This window comes from Dermacentor albipictus, chromosome 2 (genome assembly GCF_038994185.2).
Source record: "Dermacentor albipictus isolate Rhodes 1998 colony chromosome 2, USDA_Dalb.pri_finalv2, whole genome shotgun sequence".
Taxonomy (NCBI): domain Eukaryota; kingdom Metazoa; phylum Arthropoda; class Arachnida; order Ixodida; family Ixodidae; genus Dermacentor; species Dermacentor albipictus.
Window position 1 is genome coordinate 24,842,956 of NC_091822.1, and position 23,849 is coordinate 24,866,804.

The 23,849-nt window shown below is 48.5% G+C and overlaps 1 protein-coding gene across 1 annotated transcript in view; it reads left to right on the plus strand.

Annotated features, from left to right (window-relative positions):
* The window catches only part of LOC135897870 (uncharacterized), a 138,080-nt gene extending 131,673 nt beyond the window's left edge, over nt 1-6,407 (plus strand). Inside the window, exon 13 of the mRNA XM_065426562.2 lies at nt 6,185-6,407. Coding sequence (XP_065282634.2) covers nt 6,185-6,299 — 115 coding nt within the window. The 3' untranslated portion in view covers nt 6,300-6,407. The remainder of the gene's footprint in view (nt 1-6,184) is intronic.
* The last annotated feature ends 17,442 nt before the right edge of the window (nt 6,408-23,849 follow it).

Genomic DNA, 23,849 nt, shown 5'->3' on the forward strand with positions numbered 1-23,849 from the left:
GCGGCAGCAAGCACGATAGACACCTCCTCCACGTGAGTAATATTGCGGACCCGGAAGGTGAGGCCATTAACGGGTGTGGTTTGATGGACGACTGCCGCTGTAAACCAACTCCCGTGGTGAGGGCTGGCAGCGTCCGTATAGAATACTCCTGGGCGATCTCCATATGTTCTGGTGATCCTTGTAGCGCGCGCTTTGCGGCGGCCCTCGTGAGTATCTCGTGTCACGTTATTAGGGCGAGAGTTTACCTGTAAGGTGAGACGCCAAGCGTCTTGCAGGGAGACTCTGGGTTCCGTGTGGCTTATATATCGGATGTGCAAGCAGGACAAGAGGCGGCTTCCCGCTGGTGTTTTGCTCAACCGCAAGAATTGATTGTTAAGATGAGCCTCGCGTAGTTCCCCAAAACTATTAGTCATCCCCAGTTCGAGGAGACGTTTATTGGACGTAGTAATGGGGAGATCGAGGGCTCTCTTATAGATTTTGCGTAAAATCACCTCAAGGATGTTTTCATCGCATTTGCGTAGGTGGAGGTAGGGCACCGAGTAGAGTATTCGGCTGGTTACGGATGCATTCGCTAGCCATAATTTCCGCTAGCCATAAAGCGCCTTTGCATCGCAAGCCCTTCTTTTTATTGGATACCCTGCAGATCATACGACCCACTTGGTCCCCCACCTTACGGAGCTTTTGAAGAGTGGTATCAATTTTGCGGTTCCTATGTATGCAAAGGCCCAAAACTCGTATCTCGTCGCGTTCCGGCGTGGGGCCTGTACATAGGGATTGCTTGAGTTTGGTGGTGCACTTCGGGTTGGGTCGTAAGTGCACAAATTCCGATTTGGTCGGGGAGCATACCAGGCCGCATCGACGGGAATATTCATCCACAATAGCCGCCGCATGCTGCTGGTTGGCTTCGATTGCTCCAACCGATCCGTGAGTAGCCCACAATGTGATGTCATCGGCATACAGAGCATGTTGCATGCCTGGGACCTCACCCAGTAGGGCAAGGAGCTTCATCATGGCCAGATTGAAAAGGAGTGGTGAGAGTACCGCTCCCTGCGGGGTACCTCGTGTACCGAGCTGGTACGGGCCATGTTCCGTGTCTTGTATCCGGATAAAGGTTTGGCGGTCTGTGAGGAATTGTTTAATGTAGTTGAAGGTGTTGAATCCACAGTCTACCTGGGATAAGTGGGTTAGGATGATTTCGTGCGTGACGTTATCGAAGGCACCCTTTAGATCTAGTGCAAGGACTACCTTACCGTCAATAGGGTGTTCGACTGGCTCGAGAATCTCCGTATGAAGTTGTAGTAAGACATCCTGCGCGGACCTGTGAGGGCGGAAGCCGTACATGTCCGCAAAGATGTGTTGAGTTTCTAGATTTGTGGACAATCTATCCCGTACCATAGACTTCATCAGCTTTCCCAAACAAGAGGTTAGGGAGATGGGCCGGAGATTGTCTGTGTTTATGGTTTTTCCTGGTTTAGGGATGAAGGTTACCAACACCGTTTTGCAGTCAATGGAAAGAGGGGTGTAACCTTGTCAGATTGCATTAAAGTAAGTGAGGAGCTGCTTGCTCGTAGGCTGGGTCGGGGAGGTTGGCTAGAAGCTTTACCGTTACCTTATCCCTGCCCGGAGATGTACCTCGTTTCATTTTGTCAAGTGCCGTTTTGAGGTCAGGAAGCTGGAACGGTCGATCCAGCTCAGCGTTCTCAGAGCCTGCATATGAGTACGCGTGACCTCTTGCATCCTGGTGTGTGGAGACATATTTGTCTCTGACGGAGATAGCCAGTGCGGCTGCGTCTCCGTTAAAGTTGTGGATCGCTCGCTGGAGGTGTTTATGGGTTTCTGTTCGGGTTCGCGTAGAATACATTAGGGCGCGGAAAAGACGCCATGTACTCCGGTTCGACATTTGTCGAGTGGCCGTATTGCATCGGTCTACCCAGTTGGAGTCGGGGAGCTGGGCCGCGTACTCTGCCGCCTGCTGGGTGAGTTCGGCGATGCGAATTCTGAGTTTATGGTTGTGCTTTTGCCGGCGCCATCGGCGGACAAAGCTGTGCCGGGCCTCCCTAGAGGTGAAGGAGGTGGTTGTCCACCGCCGGATTCCCCTCAGAGAGCTGAACCAGCTGTTCAGTGTTTGTGAGTTGCATGATTAGCTGCTGGGACCAGGTGGCGTACCCCTGTTTCACTATAGGTTGTGGGTTGTTGTAGTTGGAACGAAATTTTGTCCAGTCTGGAAGGGTTGCCCTGTGGTGAGGACGAGTGAGGGGTGAAGTGCGGATTGTGGTCGTGAGAATGCAGTGGTCGCTACCGAGGGTTTCCTCGGTATTGCGCCAATCTGCGTATCTTATGTTTTTAGTAAATGTTAGGTCCGGGCAGGTATCCCGAGTCACGGAGTTCCCAATCCGAGTGGGTTTGTCAGGGTCCGTGTGAAGAGTGAGGCCCAGCGTAGACGCAAAGTCCGCCAGCTTGCGTCCGCGTTTCTCTTCACGGTAGTAGCCCCATAATCGACTGAAGGCGTTGAAGTCTCCAACAATAACAATTATGAGGGGTTCCCTGTTTGCCACTTTTAGTGCCCTCCTGAAGAGATCAGCAAAAGTGACGTTTGGTAGTTTTGGTGAGCTATACCCATTTAGAATGTGAAGCGGGGGATCGTGTTTTCGAAGCAGAAGAGGAGTGCATACGAAAAAGCTACATTACAGTCCAGGTTCACAGAGGAGGCCATATAATTTTTATGGACAGAGATACAGCTCTGTGCGTCCTGCTGATAGCTTATGTAGTTCGTGAAAGTGACGCCTTCCCCCGGCTCTTGGAGGGCTACTAAAGCAGGAAGTTGAGGGAGGGTTGTTATCAAGAGTCTAATGTCAGCTCGCTTGGTGCGCGCCTTGAAGCCTCGACAATTCCACTGCAAGCCTTTCAACAGTATTCGAGTTGCGTTGTGATACTCGGAGGGATTTAGGGTGTCCCGCCATGTTGAGCACTGGGATTTAAAAGGGTCAGGTGCGGGGCTTGTTTTGAGCAGAGGCCCAAGGTAGACAGGAAAACCGACGGAATCGGCCCTGCCGGAGAAGATCTTCCTCCTCGCTCGGAATTTCGGTTCTGCTCTCCTTAATAATTTGACCGACAAGGCGCTTGACTGTGCCTCTCCGTCGGGTAGCAGGAGTAGATATTCAGGTGTGAGCAGCGATAAGCATCGGGATTTTGCGGAGGGCTGCGACAAGAGCGGCTGTGAATTGCTCTTGGAACGTCTGAAGTCTAGCGTTCATTTGCGCTTCCAACGCGTTGAGCCTCGCCTCTATCACCGCGTGATAGGTGGGCGCTAAGTCCGATGCGGGCGCATCGTAAGTGATCGCTGTGCCGTAGCGCATTGTCTTACACCCCTTGGCGGGTCGACGGGAACGCTGTCGCGTTCCACTCTTGAAGGCGAAGCTTAAGCGTCCTCCAATTTTCGCAGTGCAGGTTGCAGCATGGGCTCCTCCGCACAAGGTACACTGTGGGAAGCATTCGTGCGGTTCGCGTTCCCCATCAATGAGATCGGCCGCAGTCCCACACAGCCCGCACTTGTCCGCGCTGGGACCGGGACAGACGTCCGCACGGTGGACGACCATGCCACACTGGGCGCAGGCAGGGATCGTGCGCCCTTACGGGCGGACTTGTATAAGCGTAGCCTCGTAGTGAATGTAGCGTGGTTTGTTCTTGCCAGCAAAAGTTACTCTTGCCTTATTTGATGCTCCGAATTTCCGGACCTCCAGGATTTCTCCGGAGCGCCACTTGAGACTGAAACGCAAAATTTCATCGGTATCCGTGTTGCGCACCGTGACCACACCGTAATAGATGTTGCCGCCGTCTTGCCGGAGATGTCCGAGTAGGGGCATTTTTCAGGCGGGAAAGTCGAGCTCGATATCTCCGATGATGCGGTCAGCGATCTCGGGCTTTGCAGTGTAAACAGGTATAATGTTCTGCTCCTTAATTGGGAGAACCGTGATGACTTGTGCGCATTCCGCGCCCAGGTAGGCGATGAACACTCTGCCGTATCCGGTTTCATGTAACTTCTCGTGCAGAGACACCCGTGCTTGCGGCTTCACAACAACGATATCCTCCGGGGCTGGCTTGGGCGTTGGAGGCCGAGATTTACCATCCGAAACGCGCGAAGCTGGCGGTGGTGGCTTGCAGGGGCGAATGCCGGCAGCAGGAGCGGCCGAGGAGGTCGCATCGATGGCCGCCGTGTTTGTCGAGTCCTGCGTTCGTCGAGCGATCGCGGCAACGAGCGCGGGGCTCTTCAAGGTTGAAAGCGGCTGCTCTCTATTGCCGCTGGGTTGTATGATGACCCAGTTCATCGAGTCTGGGTCATATCCTCGGTATGTGGCTTGCTGAGACATCTTGCGGTGGCGCGGAACAGCTACCACGTCGAGCCGCGGGGCGGCGGCTCCGCCGTTAGGCTTAGCCGACCCGCCGGCGTGGCCGACCCATGAAACACTCAGGAAAAGCTTTAAATGGGCCCACATCACAGGAAATCGTATCCAGGGATGCCGGATGACGTTCGGCGTCCGATAGTCGTAGCGTGGATGGGCTCAAATGAGAGTATCCGCGGCTCCTGCCGAAAATCGGCGGAGCCGATACGCGGCACTTCCGAACAGGGGCACACACGTGGTCGGTTCGCCGGCCACGATCGGCCTCATCTTCAAAGCGATCTGCAATGTTTGCAGAGTGCACGTAGTGCCGGTAGCTTCGTATGCGCTGTGCTTTCTACGTTTCGTTCGCGTTGAGTCGAGAGATACATGAAGGTCAATTTGATGGCTGCTGCTATCGCGTTTCCTCACTCAATCTATTTTGACAGCCAGTTTCCGCGCTCATCGAGCGAAATGTCTTCATGTTTACCTGCGCGCGCGTGACACCGTGCTTGTTAATTTACTTAACGCACGTTGGCGGGCTAGTTCCTTTGGATTCATGATAGAATGTGTAAGCGCCACTGAACGAGGACGTAGAAAGAAACAGACACGCAGAAACAGCGGTCTCTATGTGTCTCTTCCTACGTCCTCGTTCACTCGCGCTTACACATTACATCATTCTTAAATTATTGTGCGAATTTTTGCAAGTTTATACGGCCGATAAATCTACTAGCCTTACTTCGTGTAGCTATCTGCTAATTTGCTATCGGAATCGGCGCTTCGCCTTTCGGGCGAAACTGCAAATTTTTGCCGTCGCTGTGGTGTTCTGTTTAAGTCCAAGGGCGGTAACACCGTCGCCGCGCGTGGTATATTGCACGTGCGAGTGAAAGCAGGCGAGGGAAGCCGACGATCGCCGCTCAATCTGACGCACGCGAAGGAAGGAAGCGGAGGGCAAACGCGCCGTCTTCTGTCGCGCAAAAGGCCGTGGGGTGATGGGAAAAAGGAAGGGGGAGGGGGCGGGTTTGTGCTCCGGCAGCAACTGTGCATTTTGCGACCGGGCGCCTGGGGAACTGACGATCGTGGCTCAATGCGCGCGCCATATATGAAGGAAAGCGAAGGAGGCAGCGGAGGGGGTAACGTGGCGGCTTCGACTCCGACGACAAGTGGTGCTTAGCACGGCCTCACGCTGTCGCGCGTGCCGTATTTTGAAAGGCATTTGCCGACGGCTCATAACTGTGAGCGCTTTGTCCTCGCCCATCTAGCGTTGAATTGAAAGACCACACGAAGGTCACTTCGCTCTGTGCTGCTGCTGCGCTTGCTCGCACCAGTGCTTTTACAGCGAGTGTTCGCGCTCATTGAGTGTGGTGTGTTGATGTTTGCTTGTGCACGCTGACACCAAGCTTGTTAATTCAGTTGGTAAGCGAATGTTTCGAAGTTTATTAGGCCGATAAAACTACTAAAGTTACTTCGTATAGCTGTCTACTAATTTGCTATCGCAGTCGATGCTTTGCCTTTCGGGCGAAACTGCGACTTTCTTAATGCTTCCCCTTCTGCTTGGGCCAAGTTAAGACTGCAGTATTTGTAAGTAAATAAATAAATTACGTTGTTACCCGGTCAATGAAAAACGCTCTTCGCGAAAGGCATTATTTCAGAACAGGGCCGGTGCTTAAAATGTTTCGCAGATAGATGTACCTTAAAATCACGTTTACGTTTAGGCGTCTTCTGGATTGTTTTCGCTTTCGAGGGGCAACTGTAGTTACGATGTACGATTGCTTTCACTCATTTTCTTTTTTTCTTTTTTTTGTCAGGAACAACCTGTCGGTTGAACTTCTACTGGAGCCACCTTATAAGGCAGACCGACCCCAAGATCCTGACGAGAGGATAGGGGAGCCGTCTGTTTTCCTTCTAGCATTACCAGAATAAAGCCAGCTGGTGCTCGCATCTCTCGGACCTCGCAACTCGCAAGAAAAGCGCAGAAAATTTTGCCATGGTCGACAACTTCGGTACGCGATTGAAGGTGTCTTCCGTGCACGTCTGACAGCAATTGGTAAATAAATAATTATGCAAATTTCTGATTTCCCTTTCCCTTTTTTTGATTTTTGTCTGATTTTCCCTTTATAATTACTTACCTCCACCTAGCGGGTTTCCGCAGAACTATTACGTCAAGCACTTACCTTTCCTTCGAGTTGTCGATAAATTCGACTTCGCTCTGCCACCTGCTAGCTGCCTGGTTAGCGCCGATGGCAGAGCGGCTACCCCGGAAGGCGATGGTTCCGGGTTCGAGACCCGGACGAGGACGAGTTTTGCTTTAACTGCGAGGCTTTTCTTTCGAGAAACCCGTGTGGGTTTCCTTTCTAGCATGTCTACGATTGGGTGAATTTCTGATTTTGCCTTTAGTAAAAGTTTACGCCTGCTGGAATTGGCCGCATTTACCTAGTCCTCAAAAGAGGGGAGACTGATTCGTTTTTCTTGAGTTGAAAAGCTGATTGAATGTCAAAAGCATATTATATCTTGTTCAGAGGGAAAGTATCAAACACAGACAGTATCTCTAAGCTGCTGCATGAGCTCTCTTTATGAATGACAATGGAATTAAACTGTTTACTTTTGCAAGTTTCAGAATGCGAAGATTGCGAAATTTTCGAGGACACCACATCAAATCTCTTAATATATAGAGGATAAAAGTTTTCATAAATATAGGTACAGACTGAACACACAGTACCGGCCTGTGCTTTTTTCTTTTGCAAAACATGGCGGCAAACCCCGCAGAAGTGCGATTCCGTCTGTACATGTATTCAGCCTTTGTGTGCACCTTCTATGCGCATGTGTGTGTATGGCGTTCTGATATTTGTACTTGCAGTGCGGTAAGCGTTGTTTTCATATAATGCGCCAGTCATTTTTTCACCTTTGTGCTGAAATATGCCAAATGGGGCTAGCCAGTAATGACCTAGATAACCAGAACTATTGATAAAAATATGATGCAGATGCAATGCACTCGTAGGAATCTAATGAAAGGAAACTTTCAGGCAACAGTTAATTAAAGTTTATAACACTAACTGCAATGTATACTATTGTCCTTATTTTCATTCGCTGCAACACAGACTCTTATGCAATGTTTGCTTATGCGTTGCATAGGTCACAACTTTAATATCATGTAATGTATACATAGCTCGGTGACTCACTCAAGAGTCGGCTCACTAAGACTTCAACTAACCCGTAAGGCTGAATTCGTCTGAGAGTGGCTGAGTAGAATTTCGGCAGAGTCTGGGCCTGTGTGAGCTGGGCTGGGTATAGTTTTCGGAAATATGCACACACATGCCATGATATTGTGTCATGATTTGGCGAGTGTGTTCACACGTCTTCCGTCGCACTCAAGGCACCGAGGAGAGGGGGAGGTGGGGTTCTACTCAAGCGGCTGCTGTGTATGGCGCGGCCGCCTGACTAGCCATCTGCGACGAGGAAAGAGCACGGTGAAAGAACAGATCTACCGTGGTACAGAGTCTAGGTGAGGCAGGGCCTGATAGCTTCGTGTGCGCTGTATTCTCGCCGTTCGCAATGAAGTGGAAGGCAGCGCGAAGGTCAATGCGCTCACTGCTGGTGCCGGTTTTTCTCATCGAGTGAAATGTGTTTATCTGTGCCTGTGCGCGCGTAACATCATGTTTGTTAATTTAGTTAGCAAGCGAATGTTTACGCGTTTCTACGGCCGATAAAACTGCTATCATTACTTCGTTTATCCGTCTATTAATTTGCTATCGCACTCGATGCTTCGCCTTCTGGGCGAAACTGGGGCTTTTTCTCCTTAGCTTTTATTGCCACGATTTCTCTTTCTTTTTACCATGATGGGCAGGACCGCGAGTATTCGGCGTGCTTCCCAGCACAGTTCGCGCAGTGGGCAGTGTTTTCGCACGTTTCTTATATGCGTTCATGGGCACTACACTTACCAGAAGTCAATCAGCCTTGACAGTGATACTGAAATAAATGACTGATTGACTGATGGAACTGTCGTCCAATTTTTGACACTTAAAACATTGTAGCGGCTCTGGTACATATGACCTGACATGAATCTTGACATACCCGGGCTCAATGGTCTCGGTTGGCAAACTTTATATTGTGGGCATTTAATTTATACGCTGTTCTTTGTCATCTGTACACGATCATAATCACGTGAGGCTCACAAGGCCTTCTTCTTCATCATCGCGTCTTGGCCTTTCTCTTGAGTGTGATCTGTGCTATGGGCGTGGTCGGTTCGCCGCATCTTGAACACGTAATAATGGTCATGATAATTGCTGCATCCCAAGTGAGGGAGTGCGCCCTACGGCCCTCCGTACTTTGCCTCCCCGGTCAACCTCCTGGAGCTTCGATCAGGTCACCCTTTGTGCCAGCTGTCCGCCACCATGTCGCAGGACAAGCCAACAGGCACTTCTGCTTCAACCATCTCGCCCTCGACTACCCCAGCCTCTCCATATTGGATTGTCAGTGGGCACCAGCGTGATCCCCATCTGTTTGCTGGACGTCACCGTGAAGACGTCGAGGATTGGCTGGACGACTACGACCGAGTAAGTTCGGCTAGCTTGGACGATGCGTCGAAGCTACGTCACGTTGCCTTTTATCCCGCAGGAGTCGCGAAAAGTTGGTTTTTCAACCGTGAGGTTGATTTCACGAACTGGGGCGCTTTCAAGTAGCAGCTCCGACAAATCTTCCGCACCCCAGGGGTGCGTTCCGCCCTAGCAATGAAGACGCTCAACACTCGGAAGGAACAACTCGGGGAATCTTGTACGTCGTACATCGAGGATGTGGTTGCTCTTTGTCGACACGTGAACACGGCCTTGACCGAATCAGACAGGGTTCGCCACATCCTCAAAGGCATCGGAGCTATCGCTTTCATTGCGTTGGCCATCAAGAACCCCGCTACCGTGGCTGATATCGTCACTGCTTGCCAGCGCCTTGACGGACTCTAGTCGAAACGGTTGCAGCCAGACAACACTGCAAACACTAGCGTCTACAACCCCACATTATGAGCAATTATCTGCGCAATAACTCGAAAGCTATCTTGACTTCGCCGCAGCGTCCATGCCTCCACATGCCTCGGATACCAATCTGCGAGAAGTTGTCAAGCAGGAATTGGCGTCCATGGCTGGTGCAGCGTACACGGGCTCTCTAACCCCTAGAGCCCCACCAACGTACGCATAAGTAGCCGCAGTTTCTCCAGTCATCGTTCCACCGATGCATCCAAAACCAACGCCGGCCCACATGATTTCCATGACTACCTGCGCACGTACGCAATCAGCAGTACCGTCGTCCTCGTCCCATATGCTACTACTGTGGCTATGGTGGCCACATAGCACGTTTTTGCTGCAAGCGCCAGCAAGAGGAAAGAGAGAGGGCAATGTAGGAAGGCAGGAATGTTAATCAGTCAAATGTCTGGTTGGCTGCCCCACGCTGGGGGAAGATAGAGAAGAGAGAGAGAGAAAGTGTACAAACGTGTACGGACAGTACTTGAGTTAAGTCGTTCGCGTAAACCAGACGTTCTGAGAAAGCACAAAAGTGTCTTCACTGCCTTCTGAGCCGATGATCGGTGGGGACGTTGCTCTAGTAGTGTCTGTTCACTCAGAGGACGATCATCTAATTTCCTCAATCTGTTGGACAGAGATTGTCTTTGTGCTATAAATTGAGGACAATGGCACAATAAGTGGTCAATGTTCTCCTCGCATCCGCAAACATCACATGCAGGACTATCAGCCATTCCAATTATGGCTGAGTAGGCATTCGTGAAGACAACTCCAAGCCACAACCGACATAGAATATACGCATCGCGTCGGTGCAGACCGGCCGGAGGTCTGAGTTGCGGTGACGGGTTTTGTCTGTGCACCCTTGCGCGCCTTGTAGGTGCGGTATTCCACTCTGCTAAGGGGATCTTGCGTGCTAGAACGCGAAGTTGTCTCGCGGCGTCGGTCTTTGAGAGAGGAATGGGGACGCAGTGGTCTTCTTGGTTTGACGTTCGAGCTGCCTTATCTGCGTCATCATTGCCAATGATACCGTACTTACCTGGTATCCATTGAAAATAAATATCATTGCCTTTTATCTTAAGTGATGGAGAAGTTCCACTATTTCGCACGTGAGCTGATTGTGAGTTCTATTACGGAAAAATGACTGCACAAATTGCAAGGCTGCCCTTGAATAGCAGAAGACTGCCCATTTTCTAGGAAATTCAGCATTTATCAATGAAGCGCGTCGCGGAGAGCGGCGAGCTCTACAGCTGTAGACGTAGTGACATGAGAAGTATTGAACCGCTGCGTTATTTCTCATTGTTAGTATAACTACATGGCCACCGGAACTGATTGATGTAGTTGATCCATCAGCAAACATCTCTCTCTGTGTGTTCTGTGTGCTGCGTAGACAAACAGAACTGGTGCACGCAAGGTAAAATTTACCATCAGCTCACCACTCTCGTGTTAGCCTAAAGATGTAGAAGTTAAGCTTTAGCCGTCAACATCACCGCTAATTATCGTCAATCAAAGCATCCAACACGGAAAGCTTCGCTTATAATCGGGTCCCACACGCGTGGGGTCTGCATATTTTTCTTTATACGGCCTCCGCCTCCATCTGCTGCCGGCAACGCGTTCACCACATGACCGACACGACATATTCACTTCATTCAGATGACGCACCACTTCACTTGCTTGCTGCAGATGATACCGCGCTATATCCGCGCCATCAGAGAATTGTTACTATCGCGTCTGGCGTCATTGACGGCAGCGACGCGCTCGTACTGTCTTGCAAGAGGGATAGCCTTTGCGTCAAGGCTGGTTCGATTTGATAATGGCTCTGCACTTCTCTACGCTACAAGCCCGACATCCGAAAAGATTCGCATACCTAAAGGCAGTACATTGGCTTGCGCCATTGAATCAGAGTCAATCTCTGTTGTTTCCTTGAAGGCAGCTTCCTCTGAAGTTCCTTCTATTGGACGGGCCGCATATCCTTCTGCTTTTGCAGATGCCATCATTTCTAACCTGACACCTTCACAGTGAAAACAGTTGTTTGCTTTGCTCCAAAAACACGAAGCTTCGTTTGACGCGCATTCCACTTCGTTGGGAAAGACTTCGACCACGACGTATCGGATAGAGACGGTACAGCCATCGTGCGCCGTCGACCGTATCGCATATCGCTAGCCGAGAGGAAAGTAATTGACAAGAACGTCACCAACATGCTCTAACGGAACGTAGAAACGGTGGATCCATAGTACGCCGTCGAACGTATCACGTATCGTTAGCTGAGAAGAAAGTCGTTGACGAGAACGTCACCGACATGCTCTAACGGAACACAATACGCTTGCCTGCTAGCCCTTGGTCATCCCCGTTGTTTTGGTTCACAAAAGAGACAGCTCTTTTCGATTTTATGGCGACTACCGAGCACTTAATAAGATAACACGCAAGGATGCATACCCAGTGCCGCGAATAGACGATGCCTTGGATTCCCTTCAACGTGCCGAGTACTTCTCGAGTCTCGCTCTCCGTTGCGGCTACTGACAGATACCTATGCATGACGCCGATCAAGAGAAAACAGTGTTTTCAACACCAGATAGGCTCTACGAATTTAACGTCTTGCCATTCGGCCTCTGCAATCTGCGCGCAACGTTCGGGCGCATGATTGACACCATTCTTCGTGGCCTGAAGTGGAAGACTTGCTTGTGCTATCTGGACGATATTGTTGTTACTTCGTCAACCTTTTTTCAGCACCTGCAACGTCTCAACGAAGTTCTCACGCACCTTGCGAAAGCTGGACTTCCGCTAAACTTCAAGAAATGTCATTTTGCGAGCGAGACAATTAGGCTGTTAGGTCATATTGTGAGCGAATACGGAAATCGTCCTCACCCTGACAAGGTTTCGGAAGTTCAGCACATTTCTCGTCCCGAAAAGACCAAAGATTTGCATAGTTTCCTAAGCCTCGCTTCCTATTTTCGCGGATTGATACGAGACTTCGCCTGAACAGAGCCACCTCTACACAAATTACTGGGTTGTGATGTTCCCTTTGTGTGGTCTCCCGAATGTGAATCAGCGTTCGCCCATCTGAATAAAGCGCGCTCTCACATCTGAACCAGTACTTCGCCATTTTGATGAAGCTGCTCCTACCCTCCTGCATACGAATGCTAGTAGTCACGGCATTGGTGGCATTCTTCTACAGCGAGACGGCTCTTTACGGGAGAAGGTCGTCGCGTGCGCAAATCGCGTTCTGACAAACGCCGAACAGTAGTGCACCATCACGCAGCTGGAGTGCCTAGCTCCGTGATGGTGAGGTCGGTCTGTGCAGAAGTTCCGACCTTGTCTTCACGGCCGCCATTTTAGCATCGTTGCAGACCATCATGCATTGCGCTGGCTTTCGATACTGAAGAACTTGTCTGGACGACTTGGTCGGTGGATTCTTCGTCTGCAAGAATACGACTTTACTATTACCAACAAGTGCGGTAAAAACAAGAGGATGCAGACACGCTTTGTCACTGTCCGCTTCCTACGACATAATGCAATCGGCCTCCAAATGCCTGACGTGACAAGCTTTCGCACGATCCCTCTTCACATGCTTTCTGAAGAGATGCCTCCACACGACAACAAATTTTTACAACCTCAGAAACTTGCTGAATTTTACTGTCGGCGCATGATAGACCACCTTCAAGGAGCTTGGCGACCATCTAACGCCTGCCTTCGTTGGCAGCTGACGCAATCTAATGTTGAATTCCAATGGCGGAGTCGGAGCAGCCGACGGACTCCGCGAGCGAGCACTCGACTCTGGCGTAGAGCAATGCCTCCAAATCCGCAAGTGGAACACAACCTGCGCCGCCGGAGCAAGGTGGAAGCAGAACTTCTATCGCCGCGTTAACCAGGATACCTTGCGTATTGTCATTTTCTTCCGCTGTTTGCTACCAGCACCACCGCGCCGGTCACTCGTCTCTTCAGCACCGTTCACCTGTTGTTTTTTTTAAATGTGCGGAATGGATATCTCGGCAAGCGTGCAGCAGATTTTGCTTCCTCGCAAGTCGTGACCGGTGGCGCCTCCCAGCAGACAAACGTGGTAAAGGAAATATGTCACTCAGAGTTCCGGTCCACTCCGCCAATTTCGCCGGAGCACCTTTTTCTGCTCCACGGAGTGACTCCCGCTCTGAATCCACTCCGACTCTCTCATTGGAACACCTTACTCCCGCCCTCACTCTGTCATTGGAACAAACTTGCTCCGAAACGAGCAGAAAAACTTGCTCCGACTCTGCCATTGGAATTCTACATAAGATTGATAACCGTGTTCTGTACCGCCATGTCTATCACCCTGACGGTCAACGCTGGGTTCCTGTCCTGCCACACTGTCTACACGCTCATGTCCTGCATGCTTCCCACTACCACATTACTACTGGTTACCTTGGTTTCCAGAAAACCTATGACTGTATCAAAGGTAGCTTCTACTGGCCTGGCTTGTCCGCAAGTGTACAGTGATATGTCGCTTCCTGTGCCTTATGTCTTCCTCGAAAGCTCCCTACATCAGCTCCAAGCGGAAACCTGCAACCGGTTCCGTGTCCGTCGCAACAATTTAAAGTCATTGGCAATAACTTGTATGGTCCTCTTCCTGTGACATTCAGCGGTAAACTATGGATTCTCACAACCGTTGACCACTTCACACTCTATGCTGAAACAGATTGTGTGAGTTCTGCCTCGGCCTCTCAAGTTGCTTCATTCATACTTCAAGCCTTAATGCTGCGTCACGGTGCTCCTCGCGTCATCCTGAGCTACTGTGGAAAAGCATTCCTCTCGCAACTTGCAAACGAAATACTCAGAGCCTCCAGAACCACCCACAAAACTACCTCTAGTTACCATCCAAAAACCAACGGAAGAACAAAGCGATTTCATCGCACTCTGTCAGACAAGATAACCGCGTACATCGAACTAGATCACAAAAACTGGGACACAATTTTGTCTTTCTTGACATTTGCGCATAATCATCATCATCAGCCTGGCTATGCCCACTGCAGGGCAAAGGCCTCTCCCATACTTCTCCAACTACACCGGTCATGTGCTAATTGTGGCCATGTTGGCCCTGCAAACTTCTTAATCTCATACATCGAACTAACTTTCTGCCGCCCTCTGCTACGCTTCCATTCTCTTGGAATCCAGTCCGTCACCCTTATTGACCACTGGTCATCCTCCCTCCTCATTACATGCCCTGCCAACGCTCATTTCTTTTTCTTGATTTCAATTACGATGTCATTACCTCGCGTTTGTTCCCTCACCCAATCTACTCTCTTCATATCCCTTAACGCTACACCCATCATTCTTCTTTCCATAGCTTGTTGCGTCATCCTCAATTTAAGTAGAACCCTTTTCGTAAGCCTCCAGGTTCCTGCCCCGTATACGTGAGTACTGGTAAGACACAGCTGTTATACTTTTCTATTGAGGAATAATGGCAACCGGCTGTTCATGATTTGAGAATGCCTGCCCAACGCACGCCAGCCCATAGTTATTCTCATTATTTCAGTCTCATTATCCGGATTCGCGGTCACTACCTGCCCTAAGTGAATGTATTCCCTTACCACTTCCAGTGCTTCGCTACCTATCATAAACTGCTGTTCTCTTCCGAGACTGTTAAACATTTAGTTTTCTGCTGAAAAATTCTTAGACCCACCGTTCTGCTTTGCCTGTCCAGGTAAGTGAGCATGCATTGCAATTGGTCCCTTGAGTTAGTAAGCAAGGCAGTATCATCCTCAAATCGCAAGTTACTAAGGTATTCTCTATTACCTCTTATCTCCAATTCTTTCCAATTCAGGTCTCTGAGTACCTCCTGTAAAAACGCTGTGAGTAGCATTGGAGAGATCGTATCTCCTTGGCTGACGCCCTTCTTTATTGGCAGTTTATTGCATTCTTTATGGAGGACTACGGTGCCTGTGGAGCTGCTAAAGATAGCTTTCAGTATTTTTACATACGGCTCATCTACACCCCAATTCCGTAATGCCAGCATGACTGCTTATGTTTCTGTTGAATCAAACGGTTTCTCGTAATCAATGAACGCTATATATAAGGGTTGGTTGTATTCCGCACATTTCTCTATCCCCTGATGGATAGTGTGAATATGGTCTATTGTTGAGTAGCCTTTATGAAATCCTACCTGGCCCATTGGTTGACAGAAGTATAAGGTGTTTCGGATTCTATTTGCGATTACCTTAGTGAATGCTTTGTAGACAACGCACAGTAAGCTGATCGGTCTATAATTTTTCAAGTCTTTGTTGTCCCTTTTCTTATGAATTAATATTATGTAGGCGTTCTTCCAAGATTCCGGTACGCTCAAGGACATGAGGCATTGCGTATACGGGGTGGCCAGTTTTCATCTTTCTGTATCCTAAAGTTACGCCTAGCATTCTTCGTTACATCGCTTTTTTGCGCGGTCTTTAACTTGTTCTCAAGCTTCTTTTTCAGTCCCCAAGTCTCTGCCCCATATGTCACCACCGGTAAAATGCACTGATTGCATTCCTTCCTTTTCAATGATAACGGTAAGCTCTCAGTCAGGAGCTCACTATGCCTGCCGTATGCGATCCAACCCATTTTTATTCTTCTCTGAATTTCCTACTCCTGGTCAGGGTTCCTTGTGGTTGCTCGACCAAGGCAAACGTACTCCTTCGCAGGCTCTAGAGGCTGACTTGCGATCTTGAACTCTTGTTCCTTTGCCCGGTTATTTATCATTATCTATGTCTTCTGCATATTAATCTTCAACCCCACTCTTACACTCTCCCTGTTAAGGTCCTAAACCATTTGTTGTAACTGGTCCACAGTGTTGCTGAACAAAACAATGTCATTGGCAAACCGAACGTTGCTCAGGTATACGCCGTCGATCCTTACTCCTAAACCTTCCCAGTTTGATAGCTTGAACACTTCTTCCATAAACGCAGTGAATAGCATTGGAGACATTGTGTCCCCTTGTCTGACTATTCCTTAAAGGTATCTTCCTACTTTTCTTGTGTAGGATTAAGGTGGCTGTGGAATCTCTGTAGATACCTTCGACAGTATTTACGTAAGCGGTCTGTGCTCCTTGATTACGCAATGCCTCTATGACTGATGGTATCTCTACTGTATCAATTGCTTTTTAATAATCTATGAAAGCCATACAGAGAGACTTATTGTACTCTGCGGATTTCTTTGTAACCGGATTAATGACATGGATATGTTCTATTGTAGAGTATCCCTTCCTGAAGCCAGCCTGTTCCCTTGGTTAACTAATGTCCAGTGTTGCCCTTTCTCTATTGGAAATTATTTTGGCAATTATTTTATACAATACTGGGATTAAGCTAATGGGCCTATCATTTTTCAGTTCTTTAACGTCTCCCTTTTTGTGGATTAGTATAATGTTGGCATTTTTCCAGTTTTCTGGCACCCTTAATTGTAGTTGGCAGACACTTCGTATAGAGAGCCGCCAGTTTTCTTAGCATTTCTCAATTTTTGATTAAATCGACTGTTATTCCATCCTCTCCTGCCGCTTTTCCCCGTTTCATGCCTTGCAAGGCCCTTTCTGACCTCATCTCTATTTGTTGGAGGAGTTTATGTATAGTGTTCATTATTGTTTCGAATAGGATACTCCTGAGTCCTCTGGGTAATGTACAGGTCAGTATAGAATTCTCCCTCTGCTTTTATTAATACCTTCAAGATTGCTGATGATATTACTCTGCTTATCTTTCAGTGCATACATCTTGGTTTGTCCTATGCCAGTAAAGATACACTGTAAGAAATGTTTACACCATTTGTGATGTATATTTGCCATACAACGATAATCGTCATCTGGCTTGCCCGCATTTCCTTTCTTGAAAACGGTGCACTCGTTACTTCCCTCTCGAGAATGCTCTGTCATGCTGATAACACGCATGTCGTTCGTGACTTGTAACTATACCGGGCTCGCAGCGTTAAAGAAAGGAAATGCGGGCAAGACAGAGGACGCTTATTGTTGTGTGGCAAATACGCACCCCAAAGGGTGCAACTGTTTTAGAGTGTATAGTTTTATTGTCCGTATGTACTTGCAAGCACGCACATGCTAATCAAACTAGCAAGCGTGGTGTCACGCGCGCGCAAGCCAACATGAACATCTCTCACTCGGTGACTGCGGAAACTCGCTGTCAAAACGCTGCACTGAGGAAACACGGCAGCAGCAGCGAGCGAATTGACCTTCGTACAGCCGCTCGCGTCAACGTGAACTACGCCGCGAAACCACATCGCAGCGCGCACTCTGTGCCCGTCGCAGATGGCTTGTAAGGTACAGCGACCCGGCCGGGCGCGCGTGGCCGCCCCGGACGAGATTCGAAGAGGCAGGTGAAAAAATTGGATAAAGTGCTGCGCAGTAACTGCCTCTCAGGAGACGACACCACAACCGCGATGCACAGGGGGAAACGGGAGTGAAATAGAACCCACGCCCTCTCCGTGCCCTCCCCCCGAAGCCTTGGGCACGATGGAAGGCGGTGCGCTTCCTCCCCGCTTTCCGTCGTTACGTGCGCGAGATTGTGCCGCGATCGCCGGCTCACCCTCGCACGCTTTCACTCGTAGATAGAGCGTATGGCGCGCGGAGACGGTTTTATCACCCTTGGACTTTATACGGAACCTCACGTCGACGGCAGAAATGGGCCAGAAGTGTCCATATAATTGATATCGCAATAAAAGAGGATTCGTGTACAGCCCCTTTTTTCGTGCTTGTGTTCAAGGTCAAAGTCCCAGGAGCTAATGTGACGCGCATATGTCGAGCGTCATAACGAAGCACAAACTTGTTAGGAAAGAGTGCTGAGGCTGGTCAGTTGACGTGCTTCCTCGGCACAACATAAAGTCTGTGCTATTGAGTGTTTGGTGATCAAGGATGGTTATCGATAAAGCTTTGGGGATGACGAGCGTAGAGAAGAAAGGTGCATAGCTTGTGACTTCTTGCTTGGCCGTGTGTGTACGTAACAAATGATAAATAGAATTCCAATATCTGTTATCTGTGGACACATGGCGTGGTAAGCATGTTGGTCGGAGTATAATGCGTGCGCTCAGTGAGGCCATTTGTGTACGGGTGGAAAGGTGTTGAGCGCCGATAATCACGTCCACACAGACGCATATAGTAGTTCCTCAACGTAAATGTCTCCGTCACTGTAGCCATTTGGTTGTCTCTCAGTGAACTGGCAAAAAACCACTCTGTAGCCGGGCAGCAAGAAGCTCTTCGCGCGCCCTTCTACTTCCTCTTTTTTCGACTCCGCCATGCAGCGTGACAATATTATTATGGCGAAAGCCTTAAATCTCCATGTTAACCGATAGCGTTAACGGCCCCGTGTCACAGGAAATTCAGCGTCGGTGCACAGCGTCGACCGTCAACTCGGCAAAAATCATTCCGAACCACGCATACCCAACTACGTAGACCCTCCGGATAGACCCAAGAAGTTACTGAACTATCTGAATTTCTCAAAGCAAAATGCGTCAGAGAAATCGTAAAGTACGACTTACACACAGCCTACAGACATGATAGCGTCGAATTGTAATACAATAGAAAACGTAATTCTGTTACGCGGAAACGGAAACACAACCCCTTTTCCAGCGTTTCTACCGTGCATAGACCGGCCAAGCAGGTTCGAGATTCGCGCCCGTTGGCGCGCGCAAATCTCGGAGGTCACGGAGTGACGATTCCGGTTTCGCAACATCTCCAGATGCCGCTCGCCTCCGCCGCATCACCGCCCACCCAAGAGGCCGCGTTGCTGCCAGAAAGCTTGCCTTTGTGCATAGCATTCGCCTCCAGCGCCTCCCGGTAAATATTACGGTTACATAAGCTGCAGTTTCCGGGAAACGTGAGAAACTGTCGGGGATCTTCAAATACTATCGCGTTCCACTCTTAAAGGCGAAGCTTAAGCGTCCTCCAAATTTCTTCAAGGTCGCGTTGTGAGGTACAGAAAATACCACGTGACCCAAGGAAGGCCAGGAGAGAAGCAAGGCATGTCCAGCAATCTATAAGAGATGACTGATGATTAGCAAAGCTAATTATTGATTGTTTAGTGATTCGATTAACGTTGATTAGAGTGGATGAAGGTGTATTAAGTCAATTAAGGAGGATTAGGGTTGATTAAGGTAAATTAAGGTCGATTAAGGTGGCTGAAGGATTGAGGTCGGTTAAGGTGGATTATAATCTACCCATTTGCAACAATATAAAACACGGCACCGTAACCTCTGCTTTCGTGCTTGGGCTCCCTTCATTGGCATCATGCAACCCAGCCACCAGCTTAAAGAACGCAGCTCGAACTGGTGAGACTTTCACTTCCAAATAAACATTCTATGCTCTGCCTGGTGTTGAAACAAGCTCACAGTACTCTTACGCAGATTCAATGACGACTCAAACGAAAGAGAATCAACCAAGTGACGACTCTAAAGAACACAAGGCCGATGTACACTCAGCCACAAAATATTGCAGGACGCGCAAGCACGAGGAGAAATATGGCGAAATAAAGCCCCTTATTGTTCGCAAAGTAACGGCACGCTTTGAGAAATGCCGCCTCCTCCTCGCGCGCTCTGTCCGAGGCCGACGCGGCGTCAAATGGCGCTGTGCATCAGCGCCATTTTTGCTCGAGAGACGTCTACGGAGTGGCGAGGAGCGCATGTTGGCGCCGTTGCTACGCTCGAGTACTGTAGGCGGCGCCACGGCCGAGGAGGGAGCGTGAAAAAGAGGAGAAACGAGGAGTGAAGGCTGAGGAGTAGAGTGTCGCTACTGTACGAAGTTTAAGGGATTTTATGGCGAAACGGCCCTCTGCGCCTTCTAGCGGCGCACCCCCGTTGTGGAGACCATCGCCTGCACGCATAGAGTTTCTCACTATAACACCTAGAGGGAAATCCGGCGCCACCGTCTATGGAAGTTTCTCAAGTGGCGCCGTGCCGTCATGGGAATGACGGCATATGTGATATGTGTCCGCGAGGCTCGTGTTGGCTGGTGTTGTAAGAGGCTTCGTCTAGAACGTTGATATGGCTACACAAATAACGCGTTCTTAAGTAAAATCTTCATAAAATGTTTCCATTGATGCATATTACATCTTTACTCACCTATAATGCATGACCAAGCAAAGAAAAGCAAGAATAGACGACAAACTGTTTCAAAGTGAGCGCGAATCTTGTCGTCTGTCTTCCAACTTTAGCGGCCCACTGATACTTTTTACATATCTTATAATTGTGCATGCAACAAGTTCTCAGAGTTAAACAAAACATGTTTTTGTGTAATAATAAGCTAAAACAGCTTTTTACGTGCTGTTTTAGTAGAAAGTGAATCATTGTGATAGACGGAATGGTGCTGCCAGGCGCATCTTCAATGTGTCCTGGCTCTCCGAGAACGATGCCAATCCGAAGTCACCATATACCGGCATTGCCATGCTTACCACAGCGCAGCAGCGCCAGATTTCTCTCTAGGTAGTATAGTGAGAAACTCTATGCCTGCGCTCATGCGCGTCCCTCCTGGACTGCAAGCGTGCACGTTTCCGCGCTTCCTCCTTGCGATAACCGGGTGCAGCCGAGAGGTGCCCCTCTTGCGACTGGCGCTGTGGCGGCTTCGGCGGGCAAAACTTTGTTTACGTAACGGAAATCAAGTGTTTATTTTCGTCTGGCCTGCCTTTTCTGCCACGCTATTCTGTGAGAGAACACCTCGTTCGTAAAAAGAGAGAAAGAACGAAGATTGGCAGTGACGCGTTTCCTAAAAAACAGTGACGCGTTGGCGACCGGGCGCTATGCGTCCGTGCGCGTCACTCCGCCAGCCCACGCTTCACATAGTTTTCCTCATCGAATCCGTCACAGCGTCAGCCGCAAGAGGCGCACCTCGCGGCCACAATCGGATATCGCCGGCGCGCAAAGAGGAAGCGCCGAACCATGCACGCTTGCAGTCTCAGAGGGACGCGCATGCGCGCAGGCGACGGTCTTGAGCAGTGGTCTCGACAACCGGGTTGTGTCGCTAGATGCATGGGAGGAGGGCCGATTCGACATTCGCCACGCGCCCCGCAATATTTTGTGGCAGAGTGTACGTACATGGTAGTTCAAGTTATTCGATAAATGGTGATTATCTTTCTGTTCTTTTTTTCATGCTCATTATTTACTCATTCTTTATATTAATCGTATCGTATTTGACGGAGACCGTGAGGTCTGTGATGGAATGTGGTTAATCATCGAGTATACTGGGGTCACCCAGTCAAAAAAAAAAACAATTGACTCCAATTGGCTTTTCCAATAGTGATCAACTGGAACCAATAGGAACCAATTGGAACCAATTGGAAAATGCCTACTTCCAATTGGTTACGATTGGGTCAGAGGAGGAACCAATTGGAGGTGCCAATTGGAATGAACTGGACCCAATTGGAACCAATTGGAAAATCCCTAGTTCAAACTGGTTATGACTGAGTCAAAGTGAAACCAATTGAGTCCAAATGGACTTGCCAATTGGAATCAACTGGGCCCAATTGGGAAATCATTAGCTCCAATTGGTTACAACTGAGTCAGGTATGCAACAAAGTCCAATTGGCCTTACCAATTAGAACCAGCTATGCATGCCCACCTTACATTTCTAACTGAATCCAACTTGACTACCAATAGGAATAAACTACAACGTACCGAACTGCGAAATCGTACTTCCAGTTCACTAAGCCATTCAAGGAAACTGCAATGAGGTATATAGATATATGCATGCAGTATGAAGGCTAGCAAACCTGTTTCCGATAGCTGGAGTCATATATATATATATATATATATATATATATATTCATGTATATATATATATATTTAGGTTTTCTTTGTGGGGTGTGTCCTGAAAGATAACTTATTGGGCTGTGAGGGACATGATGCATGCACCGTGCACTTGGGTTTGGTCAACATGCATACATTATTCTTAATTTATGAAGTAAATATAAGAAATGAAACTCAGATTTATTCAGGAACACGAAATCCAATCATTTATTCATGAAACACAAAATCCAATAAGAACACTAATTTCACAAATGGTCATGATGCCTAAAAGCAAACAGTTTCATGAGTGTTACACACGAAATGTGTGCTCCAATCGGCTATAAAGCAAACAGTTTCACGAGTGTTGCACACGAAATGTGTGCCCCAATCGGCTATAAAGCAAACAGTTTCACGAGTGTTGCACACGAAATGTGTGCCCCAATCGGCTATAAAGCAAACGGTTTCACGAGTGTTACACACGAAATGTGTGCCCCAATCGGCTATAAAGCAAACGGTTTCACGAGTGTTACACACGAAATGTTTGCCCCAATCGGCTATAAAGCAAACAGTTTCACGAGTGTTACACACGAAATGTGTGCCCCAATCGGCTATAAAGCAAACAGTTTCACGAGTGTTACACACGAAATGTGTGCCCCAATCGGCTATAAAGCAAACGGTTTCACGAGTGTTACACACGAAATGTTTGCCCCAATCGGCTATAAAGCAAACAGTTTCACGAGTGTTACACACGAAATGTGTGCCCCAATCGGCTATAAAGCAAACAGTTTCACGAGTGTTACACACGAAATGTGTGCCCCAATCGGCTATAAAGCAAACAGTTTCACGAGTGTTGCACACGAAATGTGTGCCCCAATCGGCTATAAAGCAAACGGTTTCACGAGTGTTACACACGAAATGTGTGCCCCAATCGGCTATAAAGCAAACAGTTTCACGAGTGTTACGCACGAAATGTGTGCCCCAATCGGCTATAAAGCAAACAGTTTCACGAGTGTTACGCACGAAATGTGTGCCCCAATCGGCTATAAAGCAAACAGTTTCACGAGTGTTACACACGAAATGTGTGCCCCAATCGGCTATAAAGCAAACAGTTTCACGAGTGTTACAAACGAAATGTGTGCCCCAATCGGCTATAAAGCAAACAGTTTCACGAGTGTTACACACGAAATGTGTGCCCCAATCGGCTATAAAGCAAACAGTTTCACGAGTGTTACACACGAAATGTGTGCCCCAATCGGCTATAAAGCAAACAGTTTCACGAGTGTTACACACGAAATGTGTGCCCCAATCGGCTCTATAGACTACTTTACATAATGCTAAACGAAGAGAATAGAAGGTGAAGGCTATACAAGAAAGCTGCAAATGTGGATATTTCCAAATCAAGCTGATAAACACATCACACATCCCTAATGTGCAACAAGCAAAAGCCAAAATTACCCTCATACTATAATTTCGTGTCCCTTCAGGACAGTGTGTGTGAATGCGCAATTCAAAAAATTTCGCATGGTTTGTAGTGTTACTAAAATCATAAAAATATGACGTCAAGATAACCATAACAGATATCTAATTCATTTAAATTATAAAATTTTAACCACTTATTCTTTCTATAAGATCTTTACATTTTGCACTGCAAAATTGGCCAACTGTGTTTATTAAAGTGAGCATTATTATGCTGAGGAAAAAGTCTATAGTACTGACAAGCAGTGCCCAAAGAGGTGGAAAAAGACTAAGTCATTAT